Here is a 16040-nt window from a genome sequence, read left to right as displayed (position 1 = left end):
TTCTCTCTCAATATATACACACACACACATATATAACAATAAAATATAAACAATAAAAATATATACATTTTAAAATATTTATTACATATATAGTGTTATGCTGCATGTATGCCTACAGGATAGAAGAGGACACTAGAATTCATTACAGATGGTTGTGAGCCACCATGTGGTTGCTAGGAATTGAACTCAGGACCTCTGGAAAAGCAGTCAATGCGCTTAACCTCTGAGCCGTCATCTCTCCAGCACTACAACATGTTTTTAATCAAAATATACAACATAGAATAACACATACTCATTATTTTTCAGTGATAAAAAACTTAAAAAGTGCCAGTGGCAGCAGTGCATGCCTTTAACCCCAGCACTTGGGGCAGTCTGGCTGGGGTAGGGGGTGGGGAAAAAGGATGAACAACTTAAAAAGTAAGGTGTAGCCAGGCATGGTGGCACATGCTCAGGTGGCAGAAGGTGGGTCACTGAGTTTGAGGTCTATGTGATGAGTTCCAGGCCAGCCAGAGCTACAAAGTGAGACCCTGCCTTGAACAACAAAACAGTAAGTTGTGTTGCATACCTTTGATTCAAACATTAGAAAGGCAGAGGCAGGTAGACCTCTGTGAGTTCCAAGTCTGTAGGGACTACAGAGTTAAACCCTGTCTTGCTCAGGAAAATTTAATGCCCTATGCACACCAGGGAAGAACCCTACCATGCTCTCACAGCAATGCTCTTCACTGCACCACTTCCTCTTGCACTTTATTTTTATTTTACATTGTTTTGTTCAATGTGCCTCTTAGAGCAACAGATTAATAGGATTCTGCCATAACTTAGACCAATGAACTTACAGGCTATAAATAACTCCAGGCTGTAACATAGTTTAAGTATGATCACTGTACAATTTTGTTGTTTGACACAACAAAAATCACTTCAAGAATACAATGAGGGGCTGGAGAGATGGCTCAGCGGTTAAGAGCATTGCCTGCTCTTCCAAAGGTCCTGAGTTCAATTCCCAGCAACCACATGGTGGCTCACAACCATCTGTAATAAGGTCTGGTGCCCTCTTCTGGCCTGCAGGCATACACACAGATAGAATATTGTATACATAACAAATAAATAAATATTAAAAAAAAAGAATACAATGAAACATGACTAGTATCTAAATCTATCTATTCTAAATACATTTTCCAAATATCATGTATCCATGAAATGTAAGTTGGTACCAAACCCAAATGATCCTAACTTAATTTTTTGCTAAAATTCTAAGAAAACTGCATATAGTATATAAGTTTTTTCTCTCTGCAACCTTCTTCTAAAAATAAAAATAGTCCCAACAGGGTAGTGTACACTTTCAATCCCAGCACTTGGGAGACAGAGGCAAGTAGATCTTTATAGACTTTGAGGTGAGCCTATTTCTATATAGTGAGTTCCACGCTAATCAGGAATATATAGTGAGACCCTACCTCAAAAAAAAAAAAGTAAATAACTAAATAAAAATAGGCACGCCTTTAATCCTAGCACTCAGGAGGCAGAGGCAGGTGGATCTTTGTGAGTTAGAGGCCAGCTTGGTCTACAAGAAGTAGTTCCAGGCCAGGTTCCAAAACTACAGTGAAACCCTCTCTCAAAAAAAACAAAACAAAACAAAAAAGGGAAGAAAAACACAAATACAAAAAACAACCTTTAGAATTTGACCAACAAGGCTCATCCAAAAGTAGCCAAGATATTGGCTCACTAGATTAAGTGGTACATTAAAAATAAGAATAAAGAACATAGTTTTTGTGATTCTAATTTCATTCAATATTTACAGAATTAAATTATCTATCAATAGTTTAAATAGCTGGGTAAGTTAGTATACACTTAGAATCCCAGTACTCAATGCTCATGAATTCCAAGCCAGCCTAGATTATAAAGGCACTCTACCACTAAATAAATAAAAATCCTTACTGATTTGAATCCTTTTTTAGATCTCTTTTCATACTATTGCCAACAGTCACAACAAAATGACCCAGATTTACAATTGGATTTTGTTTAAAGAGAAATGCAGATATGGGATATGGTGAAAAAGTTTAAAACCATGAAAAGTTTTTGGCAATAGTAATGAACAGATACAAACACATGAATAGACTTTGCCATTCCACCTGAGATATACATTCTTTTTTATGACCAGAAACAACCTAACGCTCAACAAATACAATCTCTAACAATTCCTTTCAAAAGAAAAAAAATCCAAACAAAAGGACAGATCTAGTACCCTTAGGAACAATTCTTGCCAAATAAAGAGGAAGTCCATTTTTCCCAAGAAATATTAAAATCAAACCTATTTACTTACTCAAAATTGTCTTATATTAAATATAATTTAAAACAGAAGAGAACATAGAAAAGGCTACACCAGAGAAATTTTATTAAACACATAAAAATAATTGGGTTAAAAAAGACATTGTCCAACATATTTGGTTATCCTGCTCTCTTCCCAATCTACCTTGACTTTTAAATTATTTGGTTGACTCGGTGGTGGCGGCGCACGCCTTTAATTTCAGTACTCAGGAGGCAGAGACAGGTGGATCTCTGTGAGGTCAAGGCTAGCCTGGTGTACGGAGCAAGTTCCAGGACAGGCTCCAAAAAAAAGCTACAGAGAAAACCTGTCTCAAAAAACAAAAGAAAATAAAATCCACAAAATAACTATAAAAGGATGATTTTCTTATTCTTTCTTTGTTTCTTTCTGAGCAAGACTTGCTATATATAGTTCAGACTAGACTCTACCCAAGATCCTCCTACTTCAGTCTTTTGAATGCTGGGGTCACTATTGTGTGCCAACATGATTGTCTCTTAATAGTTTTCAGTTCTGTTTAGGCTTTCTTACCAATACTTAAGGATCATTTTTTTTTTTTAAAGATTTCATTTTTTGCCAGGCTGTGGTGGCACATACCTTTAATCCCAGCAGAGGCAGGCGGATCTCTGTGAGTTCAAGGCCTCCTGGTCTACAAGAGCTAATTCCAGGACAGGCTCCAAAGCTTTAGAGAACAGAAAAACCCTGTCTCAAAAAAATAAAACAAAACAAAAAAAAAGATTTCATTTTCAGTTCTGTGCGTGAGATGTGGACAAGTACCTAAGAAAGCCAAAAGAGGGCATCAGATCCCCTGAAGCTCAAGTTATAGGTGCTTGTGAGCCTCTTACAAGAACAGAAAGCAAGAAAGAAAAAAAAAAAAAAAGAACAGAAAGCATTCTTACTTTCTCCAGATTTAAACTGGCCATTGTCTCAAACAGTTAAGAACTGTGCAGCCAATTCACATTTTAAATCCTCTCGTACTTTTAAAGTATAATTTAATTACTACATTAGCCAAAGCAACTGAGATTTACTTCAAAGCAATAAGGCAGAGGAAGGAAAAAAGCAGCTCTGTGATACATACGTCACATTTAATATTTCTTTTGCTACTTGCTTGAAAAGTACCACTCAATGTGTAAAAGCCATTGGGGGAGGGGGTGGAGTATGACTCAGTGGTATGGAGCCTGACTGACTTATTTACTGCTCTTGCAAAGGACCCAGGTTTAGTTTCCATCACCCAGACGGCAACTTAAAACTGTAATTCCATTTCCAGATCAAAGACCCCCTTCTGACCTTCTTGGGTGCCAAGCAAACCACTCATACACTTAAAAAATTAAAAGCCAGGGTCAGAAGATGATGTTGCATACTTTTAGTCCCAACATGTAGGAGGCAAGAAACAGGCAAAATCTCTGAGTTCTAGGCCAGCATGGTCTACAGACTAAGTTCCAGGACAGCCAAGGCAGTTACACTGTCTCAAACACCAAAAAAGTGCTTTGGGGACCAACAAGATAATGGTGCCTGCCAATAAGCTTTAGTTCAATCTCTAGGACCTACAGGATAGGCGAGACCCTCTGACTTCCACCAAGACCACTGATGCACATACACATATGTATTTATTAAAGACGTGGTTAAGTTTCTCTGTGTAATAGTCCTGGTTGTTCTAGAACTCACTGTGTAGACCAGGCTGGCCAGAAATCTACCTGCCTCTGCCTCCAGGGTACTGGGATTAAAGGAGTGCACCACCACCATCCGGCTAATGTATTCTACTTTATGCAAGATATTTAACTTTAAAATTATCAAGACTCAGAATAGATATAACTATAAATTCTCCAAGAGTAAAAGATCTATTAAATGACACCACCAAAAACTCCCCAAACAAAATCTCAGAAAATGATAAAATAACTCTTTTCAAACAGATAATGTAGGTGAGGAAGGTGCAGGCTAATAGGAAGAATGTTTACGAGATAAGCAAATTCATAAATATAGGATTCAGTGTTTTACTTAAATTTTGATTTGTTTGGTCGGTTTTTAAGTTTTGTTTTGGGTTTTTGTTGTTATTGTTGCTGTTGTTTTGAGACAAAGTCTCTTATAGCCCAGACTGCCTTTAAACTATGTCACCAACAATGACTCAACTCCTGAGTACTGGGATTACACATCTTCACTACAAAACCTGGCTTAGGCAGTGCTCAGGATCTACCCTGGGTTGGATTCCAGAGCCTTGGACTACACAGCCACTCTTACCAACTGTGAACATTCCCAGTCCTATAAATCACATTCTTGGGGCAACGACAAATCTGAATATAGATTATGTGTTAGAAGTACACCATTATTGAGCCTGAGGCATTGGAGAGAACCTAGGATCCTAATTTAAGGTCATCATCAGCTACAAACTGAGTTTGAAGCCAGCCTGTCCTCAAATTTGTACAAGACCCTATCTCGAAAAAATAAAACAGATACGGTATAACTAGATTTTGAGTGGGTTAACGGTATGGTAGTTATGTAACATATTAATGTCACTATACAATAGAATATTGAAATAGTGTGAATGGAAGTGTGATGTCAACTTTCAGAGAAATATGATGGAGAAAGAAAATGTCAAGGTTAGAGGTATACATCTGTAGTAGAGGGTTTGCCTAGCATGAGCAAGATCCTTGATTTGAGCCACAGAACTATCACATACAAAAAATACATGTATAAACACTCACAAACATACCCACACATATATAATACATACATAAGTATGACAAAACCTGTAACCATTGCTGGGTTCAATGAAAATTATAATAGGTGCTCATGAATTTTTCCTTCAACTTTTTTTGTTGTTGCTGTAAACTGTACAATAAAATTCAAAGGAGACAAGCCTGGTGTGGTGGCCTCATACATATAATCTCAGCACTCAGAATTCTGAGGCAAAGGGACTAAAGTGAGTTCAAGGTCAGCCTGAGTTAGAGTGTATTCCCAAATTAAAAAAAAAAAAAGGCTGCCTGGTGTACCATCTATATCCTACCATTCAACAAGGCAGAGCCAGGTTATCTCCATTAATTTGAAGTCAGCCTGATCTACATAGCAAGTTCCATGCCAGCCATGTTTACATAGTGACATTGTCAAAATACAAGTGGGTTGGAGGATAAAGTTTTGTAAGTTTGAGGCTATAACTCTGCGGTTGAGGGCTTCCCTGAATGCACCAGGCCCTGGGTTTAATCTGCTGGGGTGGAACAGGATTAACACAAAACAAAAAGCCCACAGTTCTATAAACAAAATCATGACAATACTTTTGTCTTTATAATTTTATATAAATTTCAGACACATCCAATATTTGCTTCACTTTCAGAAAACAAAAAAACTAGCCCAGAAAAAGAGTAAAGAAACCGTTTTGGTAAGAGTTCAAAAGAAATTGTAAAGTTGGGCATCCCAACTTTAGATAAAATGCAAAAGTACTGCCAAGATTTCAGGGATGAATTTGGCCCTCAAGCAAACTTGAGTTTTGCTCACTTTTGCCAAAGTAATTTATAGCTTACCCACACTCCATTAACCAACAGTCTTATTTATTGTCATCCATTAACCTCCATTTAGTTTCCACATTATAAACTGGAGACTTGAAAAAAAGAAAATATGTGTATTTCGTTGCTACAGCAACAGAAAATTTAGGACTTTGCAAGACTAACTTTCTTTTAAAAAATAAACTGGGAAGCCAGGCGGTGGGGCGCACTCCTTTAAGCCCAGCACTCGGGAGGCAGAGGCAGGCGGATCTCTGTGAGTTCGAGGCCAGTCTGGTCTGCAAGAGCTAGTTCCAGGACAGGCTCCAAAGCTACCTCCGCCTGCCTCTGCCTCCCAAGTGCTGGGCTTAAAGTTGTGCGCCACCACTAAAAATCTGGTTTTTAAAACACGTTAACTATCACTCATATCTACCATTCAAACAGCTGCTGCTTACAAGGTCCAAAGCACATTTCCTGTTTTCAATTTCTCAAATCCTGCAATGTTTGCGTAGTCGCAAAAGCAAAAATAAAGTGTTCCTAGAAGAGAGGGAAAAAAAGGGGCGAGAGAAAATCCACAGATTTCCCCCCAAAGCTCGGCACAGCCATGCTCTGCTCCTGGACCGCTGCTTTTCACCCTCGCTCTCTCGGGGGCCTAGTTTTCCAGAATACTTTCGTTTCTATTTCTGGGGACAGCAGACCGGGAAGCAAAAGTGGGAAATCTTGCCGTGGCAGGTAGTACACACGCCAAGATGGTTTCAACTCAACCGTCCCGGCCGAAGCAACCTCAAGCTATTGTCTGAGTCAAATGCTTGTTTATATGAACGCCACGGAGAAGCCAGGACTGGGGGACCCCACGGGTGCTCCCAGCCCGCCAGAGCTCTTGCTCACGCGAACCCGGCTGGGGGGTCCGCACGCACAGGGCCCGAGAGAGAAAGAGGTCGGCACGAGGCCCCGCCGCTCCCGCTCCTCACCTGCTCCGCGGCTGCGTCGCCTGACATGGCCTCGGGGGACTACAACGGACACACCGGCCGGCAACGGGAAGCTAGAAAGGAAAAATAAAGCTAACAAAAACCCCCCGAAAGCCAGCAACACTACCCCTGCCCCGCAGAGTCGCAGCCGCCACGGGAATCGCCACCGCCCACTCAGATATGAATTAAAATGGCTGCGCCCCAGCCGGCTGAGGAGTGGGAGGAGCTTGCGTATTCACTTCCGGGACAATGGGCGGGGCTAGAGAGCGACACCCGGATTCTTAGAGGCGCGCAGGCGCAGAGCGATCCCAGGGGGGCGGGCTCAAGACGTAAACAATCATCACGGCCCGGAACTGATGACGCCGCGGTCCAGATTTCCGAGGAAAGCCGGAAAGATGCCGCCTATTGGTCTGGGCTCTCCCGCGCTTCTTGGAATTTAATTCCCGAGTTTCAGAGTCGGGCTCCTCCCTGTGGAAACCTGACTGCCAATCAATTCAGTTCAGACGAACTGACCATTTTAGGGAACAGCGGGGAGAGTCGGTGAAATGCCTGGCGTGTTTAGGGGATAAGGAGTCTATTAAAGCGTTCTGTGGTCTCGGCTAATGCTCTTTCTTTTCTTGGGGAAAAGAACAAATCAAGTCCGTATTAACTTTTGCTGTCACGGGTCCTGTAAGACCCGGGGTTTTAGCTTAGCACGTCACCACCGTTTCTTGTCTGCAAAACTGTGGTTTAGCGCAGAATGGATGTTGTTTTGAATCCAGACTTCTCTCCTCACTAGAGGAGTTACCTGGGAAATTTGCATTCTCTGTGTCACAGTTTCCGTGTCTATAGATAGGAATAAAAACAGTGGCTGACTACATTCTAATCATTTGACTTTATTGTAAATCCCAGTCTCTGGCCTCCATCTTTGGAAGCCCCTCTCCAGTGCCCCTGGAACCTTGACCCCTCCCCAAGGAAGGTCAAGACCACTCCCACACTCTATTTAAACTGCTCCTCAGACAATAAACGCGTGTTTATTTTTTATTTTTTTCTTTTTCTCTCCGGTGGTTACGTTGGCGACTTCCCGTTCCCCTCGGAGCCACGGGGGGGGGGGGGGAGGGGGAGGGAGGCGCAGGTGTCTAATTAAACCTGGATATCTTTCAGTCTGGTCTGATTTGATTTGATTGGGATCATTTTGCGTTGGCAGAGAGCTCGCGATAGAAAATATTCCTAACATCGTGGAGATCCCACCGAGTGAGCGGGGTTTTCCCACAGGTAAGTGTGGTCCTCACCCCTCATCACGAAAACTCGAGCTGGAGAGATGGCTCAGGAGTTAAGAGCACTGACTGTTCTTCCAGAGGTCCTGAGTTCAATTCCCAGCAACCACATGGTGGCTCACAACCATCTGTAATGAGATCTGGCGCCCTCTGGTCTGCAGGCATACATGGAAGCAGACTTTCTATACATAATAAATAAATAAAATCTTAAAAAAAAAAAGAAAAAGAAAGAAAACTCTTTGCCACAGAGACCATTACCAAAAGACACAACCTATAAATATTCAGTTGCATAGTCCAATCCCAACTGATGCATCTACAATATAAGTTCTGAACCTAAAGCTAAGGGGTTATTGTGCAAGAGAAAGATGGAAAATTCTTTTAAGTGACAGAGGAATACAGAGTGTGTGCCTCATAGGAATGTCAGAAGCCACACCCGTAAGTCTCAGCAACACGATTGCCTAAACATGAGCTGGACAACAATAACAACAGTAGACAAACTAAAGTGGTTGGGGGGGGCGCTCAAAAAGCCTCAGTCCTACACAAAGAACTACAAGCAACCAAGAAATGCTGAGAATGGGAGAAAATGTCTTCCTCAGAGAAGAGCATACTAATTATCCAATAGCAGATGGTCAGCCCTGAAAGCACACATACAAGTAACATACAGAGTGCACAGATTATACTTATGTATTTAGGAATATATATGTTTATACATACATCATATAACAAAAATTAATGAAAAAAGACCACATGAAATTTTTTTATTTTTCTTTTTGAGACAGGGTCTCACTATGTAGCCTTGGCTATCCTGGAACTCACTATGTAAACCATACTGCCCTCGAACTCACAGAGATCCACGTGCCTCTGTCTCTGGAGAGCTGGGAGCAAAGGAATGTGACACCAGTGTGCCCCGCTGATGTAATAAAATTAAAAGAGACGCTGGGCAGTGGTGGCACACACCTTTAATCCCAGCACTCAGGAGGCAGAGGCAGGGGGATCTCTATGAGTTCAAGACCAGCCTAATCTACAAGAGCTAGTTTCAGGACAGGCTCCAAAGCTACAGAGAAACCCAGTATCAAAAAAACAAAAGAAAATAAATAAATATAAAGAAATTAAAACAGAGTATGAAGGGTTATATGTTGTGTGGAGCGGTGGGCCGCTTCCCTGCTGCCCCAGCTCCCAGCCACCGGTCAGCTTTACCCGAAATAATTACATGGAAACTGTATTCTTTTAAACACTGCTTGGCCCATTAGTTTTAACCTCTTATTGGCTAGCTCTTACATATTGATCTAACCCATTTCTAATATTCTGTGTAGCACCACGAGCTGGCTTACCAGGAAATATCTTAACCTGCATCTGTCTGGAGTGGGAGAATCATGGCGACTGCCTGACTCGGCTTCTTTCTCCCAGCATTCTGTTCTGTTTACTCCACCTACCTAATTTTCTGTCCTATTAAAGGCCAAGCAGTTTCCTTTATTAATTAACCAATGAAACAACAGATAGAAAGATGACTCTCCTCCCATCAGGTATATGTGATGGTTTGGTTGGGGGAATGGGAAGAGAGAAATGATGTTATTAAATTATAATAATCTCAAAAGATAAAAGGAATAATCCAAAACAACAATTTACTTATTCTGAGCATTTCATATAAATGCGCTTATACTTCAAAAAAATAGAAAAATATTATTTATGCACTAACATTTTTTTTAAAAAAATTATTTTTCCCTTAATGAATTCATATAAGAAAAGCAGGGGTGGGGCTGGAGAGATGACTCAGTGGTTAAGAGCACCAGTTGCTCTTCCAGAGCACTTGGGTTCAATTTCCAATATCCACATGGCTACTCATAGTTGTTTATGACTCCAGGTCCAGGGCATCTGACACCCTCATACAGATATACATGCAGACAAACACCAATGCACATAAGTAAAATAAAAATAAAATTTATTTTAAAAAAAAGAAAAGCGGCCGGGCGGTGGTGGCGCACGCCTTTAATCCCAGCACTCGGGAGGCAGAGGCAGGCGGATCTCTGTGAGTTCGAGGCCAGCCTGGTCTACAAGAGCTAGTTCCAGGACAGGCTCCAAAGCCACAGAGAAACCCTGTCTCGAAAAACCAAAAAAAAAAAAAAAAAAAAAAAAAAAAAAAAAAAAAAAGAAAAGCAGGCAACTGAAAGTAATGGCATATATCTTTAATCCCAATGATAAATTTTCTGTATGTTGTTTATAGATTTCTCTGCCTGATGCAGTAAGCCAGATCAGGCCAAATAAAGAGGTAAAAGACCAGGTGTATTTGAGCAAAGCAACATCTAGGTGAGTCCTCCAGCCCCCAGAGACTGAAGTGGGGGAAGGCACAGGAGAATGGACGATCTAAAAGAGGGAGCTTAAATACCCTGTAGGCAGGGAGGGGTGATGACACACCCTCCAAAAGCTGGGCTTGTGCCCAATCATAAGCTTTGGGTGGTGACTTGAGACATTGCAGTCTCAGAAAAGGAGCCACAGGTTGGTGGTTTTTCTGAGAGGGCAGGGTTTGGAGAGGAAAGGATGGTCTGAGCAAGCAGCAGTGAGCTGAAGATTCCAGACAAACACCCAACACTTGGGAGGCAGAGACAGGTGGGTCTCCAAGTTTGACACTAGCCTCTAGGTCTGCAGAAAGAGTTCCAGGAGAGCCAGGGCCACACAGAGAAACCCTGTCTTGAAAAACCAAAAAATGAGCCAGGCGGTGGTGGCACACACCTTTAATCCCAGCACTTGGGAGGCAGAGGCAGGAGGATCTCTGTGAGTTCGAGGCCAGCCTGGTCTAGAAGAGCTAGTTCCAGGACAGGCTCCAAAGCTAGAGAGAAAAACCCTGTCTTGAAAAAAAAATGAAAAGAGAAAGAGAAGAAAGATCTTAAAACATAAAATGCCGTATTCACATTGTATTTAAAATTCCATTTCTCATTTTTTTGTTTTGTTTTGTTTTAATGAAAAACTTCAGAGATAAAAGTTCAAAAAAATAGGGCTGGGTTATAGTTCACTCTGCAGAGTGCTTGCCTAGCATTCATAAGTCCTTCATTGATCCCCAGTACCACATAAACCCACATACCAGTAATTGTAAAACTCTGGAGGTCATTCTTTACTGTAATTTAGAAGCCTGCCTAGCACATATGAGACCCTGTCTCAAAAAAAACTGTGTGTGTGTGTGTGTGTGTGTGTGTGTGTGTGTGTTCAGAGCCAGTGAAATGGCTCAGGGGGTTAAGGTATTTGCTGCCAAGCCTGGTGATTCAAATTTAATAACCAGAAATTACATAGTAAAAGAAATGAACCAACTCCTGCAAATTGTCCTCTGACCTCCACAGTTGAGCTATGACACATATGCACCTACATCCCCATACCCTTCCCCCCGACTAACACACTAAAATATATAGCCACTACTTTGATCTGGGGATTAACACTTTTGACTTGTTTGCTTTATATGCATGTGTTTACAGAGATTTGTTTTTCTGTTTGTTTGTTTTGGTTTGGTTGTTTGCTCTTTGGGACAAAATGTCACTATGCCATCTTGGATGGTGGAGTATAGGACTACCATCTCTAAGATTTCTCCTGGGCCTACTGCAGAAGACCATCAGAACTAGGCCAGTTGACTTCCCTTCCCTGGGAGAGGAGGATTTGGGAAGAGTCTTGGAACCCTCATCTGAGTATTCTACCACTCCTCCCAAACAATTGAATGCAATTCTGCCATAACTGTCTGTGTCCTCCGGGTCTCGGGAGAGGAATTAGAGGAGATAACTGGGGAAAGGGTTTTCTATCTGTGTGGATAGAAACCATCATTCCTGCTGGGTGCTGCCCTTCCTGTGCGACTGTTCTAACCCTTCCAGTGCGACTGTTCTAACCCTTCCAGTGCGACTGTTCTAACCCCGCTCCCATTGCTCCATAGGTAACCCTAATAAACTCACTGGGTCCCACATGTGAACCCTTGTGGGACCTTCCTCAGTTGGGACCTTAAGAAGAGAGGTACACAGTGTTTCCCTCTCTCCCAGGGAGGGAATCTTAGCAGCATTTGTCTCATATTGTGAGGACATTCCTGCCTCCATTCATCTGTGCTGCTACACACGGCAGTCTGTGGTTTGCTGCAAAACAGTTTAAAAATAAATTATATTCATCCCCCAAATAAGTCAGCTTGTGTTTCCTGAGAATAAGGACATTTTCCTTCATCTTTACAAGAGCATCTATCACATCCAAGAAAGCATTCAATTATTTCCTGACATTATTATCTAGTCCACATCCAAAAGAGGGGGGAGGAAGAAAGGAGAATGGGAAAAAATGCATAGCTCCGCAACAACAATGAAAGGAAGTCAGGACAGGAACTCAAACAGGGCCTGAGGAGCTTGATGCAGAGGCCATGGAAGGTCACTGCTCATCGGCTAGCGCCCCCTGGCTTCTTCCTTTTACTTGCTTATAGAACCTAGAACCACCAGCCCAGGAGTGGGCCCATGCGCAATAGACTGCCCCCTCCCCATCAATCACTAATTAAGAACACGCCTTACAGACTCGTATGTATTACTATCTTACAGAGGCATTTTCTTAATATAGAGGTTCTCTCCTCTCTCCATTGACTTTAGGTTGTGTTGACATAAAATTATCCAGGACAAGGATCTCCACCTCAACCCCGCAGAGTCTCTGTGTAACTCTAGCTGTCCTGGAACTCAATCTGTAGACCAGGCTGGCCTCGAATTTAGAGATCCACCTGCCTCTGCCTCCTGCTGGGATTAAAGGTGTGTGCCACTACCAGCAGAAAGGGTCTTAAACATTCCCATAGTGAGACACAATAACTTCTGGATCCTTCTATACTGCTTGACGTGCTGGGGATTGTATCTCAACCTCTCTTGTGTAAATGTTTGCTGTGTCAATGAGCTACACTTGAAGCCCCACAACTACCTTAATAACTGTGCCACTAATACTGACTCAGCACCCAGAAGTCTTTATTTAATTAAAGTGTGACTGTTAAAAGAATTTCTAGAACTCGTGGGGCTGAGGCCAGAGGAAATCTGAGATTTCTGAAACCAGCTTGAAATACTTAGTGAGACTTTTTGGGGAAGAAGGGCAGAGAACAGAAAGAAAAAGGTACTTACAATGATTCTGTGAAACCCCCAGATGGCAGCAAACACAATTTACAGCTAATGATTTAACAATGGTGGTAATCCCACTAATCTATCTAACTATCTATCTATTTATCTACCTACCTACCTTTATCTACCTATCTTCCAGATTCAATTAGGGGCTAGCATTGTGGTACCAGATGCTGTTCTGAGGAGTGTTTCATTGTCCAGGTTTTGGAGTCGTAAGGAAGACAACTCAAGATAAGTGTCTCATATACTTGTAATGTTGTTGTTGTTGTTGTTGTTAGGTCTCTTGCTGACCAAACCTTTCGTAATGCCTGGATTGCAGCCCTCGCTATCCCTATCCTCCTCTTGACGCCTGAAATAATTCCCACCTTTGAACTGAGGTTTCTTCCCAGATAGCCAGCAGCTGAATGTGTTTGAGATGGCGTGCCTCAGGAGGATCATGTATCATGTGAAGAGATAGGGTGCGCAATGATGACGTTAAGAAACCTCTCCAGTGTGCTAGTGAACCAGAAAGAATGGTCAAGCAGGCTCTAAGTTGCACTCTGTGGCTTCCGCCAGGCATCTTACTGTGTTTCCCATTCTGTCCTCCTTTGAGTGGGCAGCATGTGACTGAGTTGCCAGCTGTGCTCCACTGTGGGCTACCTCAGCCTGGAGGTAGCAAGTCCTGGAGGTGGAGGCTGCTGCACAGGCTAAAGAATAACTCAGACTGTGGTACACGGGTGACGGACGGTCTGGATGGCTGTCTGGTGTTGGAAGCTACCTACAGTGGTACTCTGAGGGGCTCCCACTATGTCATGGCAGTTGGAGTGCAGGGGTGGATGTAGCTGGACTTATGGCAGGGGCAAGGAAGAGACTGCTTAAGTATCCTTTGGATCTTCTAGCCCCAGATACTCTGAGTACTGAAGTGTGAAATCCTGTGTCACTAAAGGGAAGGCTGTCCTGTGCTCCCTAGCCCTTCTCTCTAGGAGATGGTAAACAGCTGGGCTGCTGCTGCAGCTCTGAAGTGCAAGAGGCAGGCTCCTGTTACTATGGAAACCCAATGACCTCCCAGTGTACCAGAGAGGGCCACTTCTTCATTGTGTCTAGGAACGTGACCTTGCCACCCTTGCACTGGGTTCACTACACTTGATCTTCGGGCGTGACAGTGGATGCAATCCGGTGATGGCAACACTCACCTTTGTTCTGTGCCACTTTTCATTTACTTCCTGTGGGACCACAAGGCAGATCACTGGAGACCAGGTCATGTATGAAAATGAGCTAGTGGCCACTCAGGATGTGAGAGTCTGGGGCAGTGACTGTATTACTCAAGACAACACATTCAGGTTCAGAGTCAGCTGCAGCTACTCCATTCTCTGCAACACATCCCCAATTAACATGCAAGAGCTGACACTCTGACCATGCCTTCCTAAGACCCAGCCTGGGCCCCACCCTCTGGAGCGTCAGATTGTCAAGTTTTCCTTCTTACCATGGTGCTGATGACTACCCGCTGGTGAAATTTCTCCAGTATCCTATTTATGTTGAGGTCTCCATCCTTCACAGAACAGACCCTTTTAGGAGGTTACTGCTAGAACAGTTTTGGGCCACACCTGGCCCTAAGCCTTCTCATCAACCACAATGGCCCATCCTGGTGATTGGATGCCCATATGCAGGAGACAATTATTAGATCAAGAGAATCGCTGTCCAGAAGGCACCAACCCCGTTTCCTTTTTATCACCAATGCTTCAGCATTCCTACCTTCAGCTTTATGGATGCTGTAAGGGAGGAGCAGGTCCTTAGTGGACAGGTATACCTACACTACAGGGCATTGGTCTACCAGCCTGCTGGGACCCCATCCTGCATGGTAAACTGTCCAGCTTCCAGAAGAAGAAGAAATATGAGTTTTATTTTGAAAACAACACTGCCAGGATATCTAGCAAGAGCCTTATGATCCTCCTCCCAGTCACTAAAGACCCTACAGATGTGCTTCATAGATACTCAAGCAGCCCCATGAATTCTCCTGCTCTGTGGATGGTAGAACTTTCTGTAATCGTGATCATCATCGGAGTCTTATTAGTTTTCTACTTGGACATCAGAAAACTGAGATGAATTGCCCAGTTGTCTCAATAAAACAGAATAAATTCAGAAGGAGGAGGAGTAGAAGGAGAAGGAGAAGAAGAAGAAGAAGTAGAAGAAGAGAAACATCTCCATCTACAGAAAGTAGTAAATTAAACTACAGGATACGGCAGTGGCACTTGAGATACTTTGGTCATGTTATGAAAATGAATGACAGAAGATACCCGAAGATAGCTCTGCTTGGAGGAGTGCACGGGATAAGGCAAAGAGGAAGGCTCAGAAAGTGCTGGATAGACAGCATACAGGAAGACTGTGGAACCTTGGGAATGACAATAACACAGCTTCTAGGATAGGAACTGGAAAACCGCCATAAACGGGCTGCCCACGCATGCTTAAGTATTGCCGGGGATAAATGATGATAACGTGATGATTGTGGTATCAACTGTAATTAATCCCAGCATAAGAAGGTGCAGGAGGGTCAGAAATCCAAGGTTAGCTTTGGCTTCTTGTGAGGCCAGGGTAAGCTATAAGAAACTTAGTCTCTAAAAAAAAAAAAAGAAAGAAAGAAAGAAAACAAATGAGAGAAAGAAAAGAAAGAAAATCAATTAGAATTTTTAAATCCTGGCCATAGTGTCGCACTCCTTAATCCTAGCACTGGGGGAGGAGGGGCGGAGACAGATGGATCTCTGTGAGTTCAAAGGCCAGCCTGGACTATACAGTGAAGATCCAGAAGAGACAAAGCGACAGAGCTACACAGAGGAACCCTGTCTTGACAAAAAAGAAAGAAAGAAAGAAAGAAAGAGAGAGAGAAAGAAAGAAAGAAAGAAAGAAAGGAAAAAATAAGAAAAGGAAAAAGAAGAAAGAAAATTTAATTAGAAATCTAA

General features: G+C 42.6%; 1 protein-coding gene and 1 pseudogene across 1 annotated transcript in view; one reads left to right on the top strand and one right to left on the bottom strand.

The window, feature by feature from the left end:
- Cstf3 (cleavage stimulation factor subunit 3) overlaps window positions 1-6956 on the bottom strand; it is an 85333-nt gene extending 78377 nt beyond the window's left edge. The window contains exon 1 of the mRNA XM_041679113.1: window positions 6756-6956. Within this exon, the coding sequence (XP_041535047.1) occupies window positions 6756-6782 (27 nt within the window). The 5' untranslated portion in view covers window positions 6783-6956. The remainder of the gene's footprint in view (window positions 1-6755) is intronic.
- A 6663-nt stretch (window positions 6957-13619) lies between these two features.
- Window positions 13620-15189, top strand: LOC121465545 (annotated as a pseudogene).
- The last annotated feature ends 851 nt before the right edge of the window (window positions 15190-16040 follow it).

The sequence above is a fragment of the Microtus oregoni genome, unplaced genomic scaffold (genome assembly GCF_018167655.1).
Source record: "Microtus oregoni isolate MIOR12 unplaced genomic scaffold, Mior012 000031F_ref0000149, whole genome shotgun sequence".
In the NCBI taxonomy this organism is placed as follows: Eukaryota; Metazoa; Chordata; class Mammalia; order Rodentia; family Cricetidae; genus Microtus; species Microtus oregoni.
Note: the sequence above shows the minus strand (reverse complement) of the source record. Positions and strands in the feature narration are given on the sequence as shown.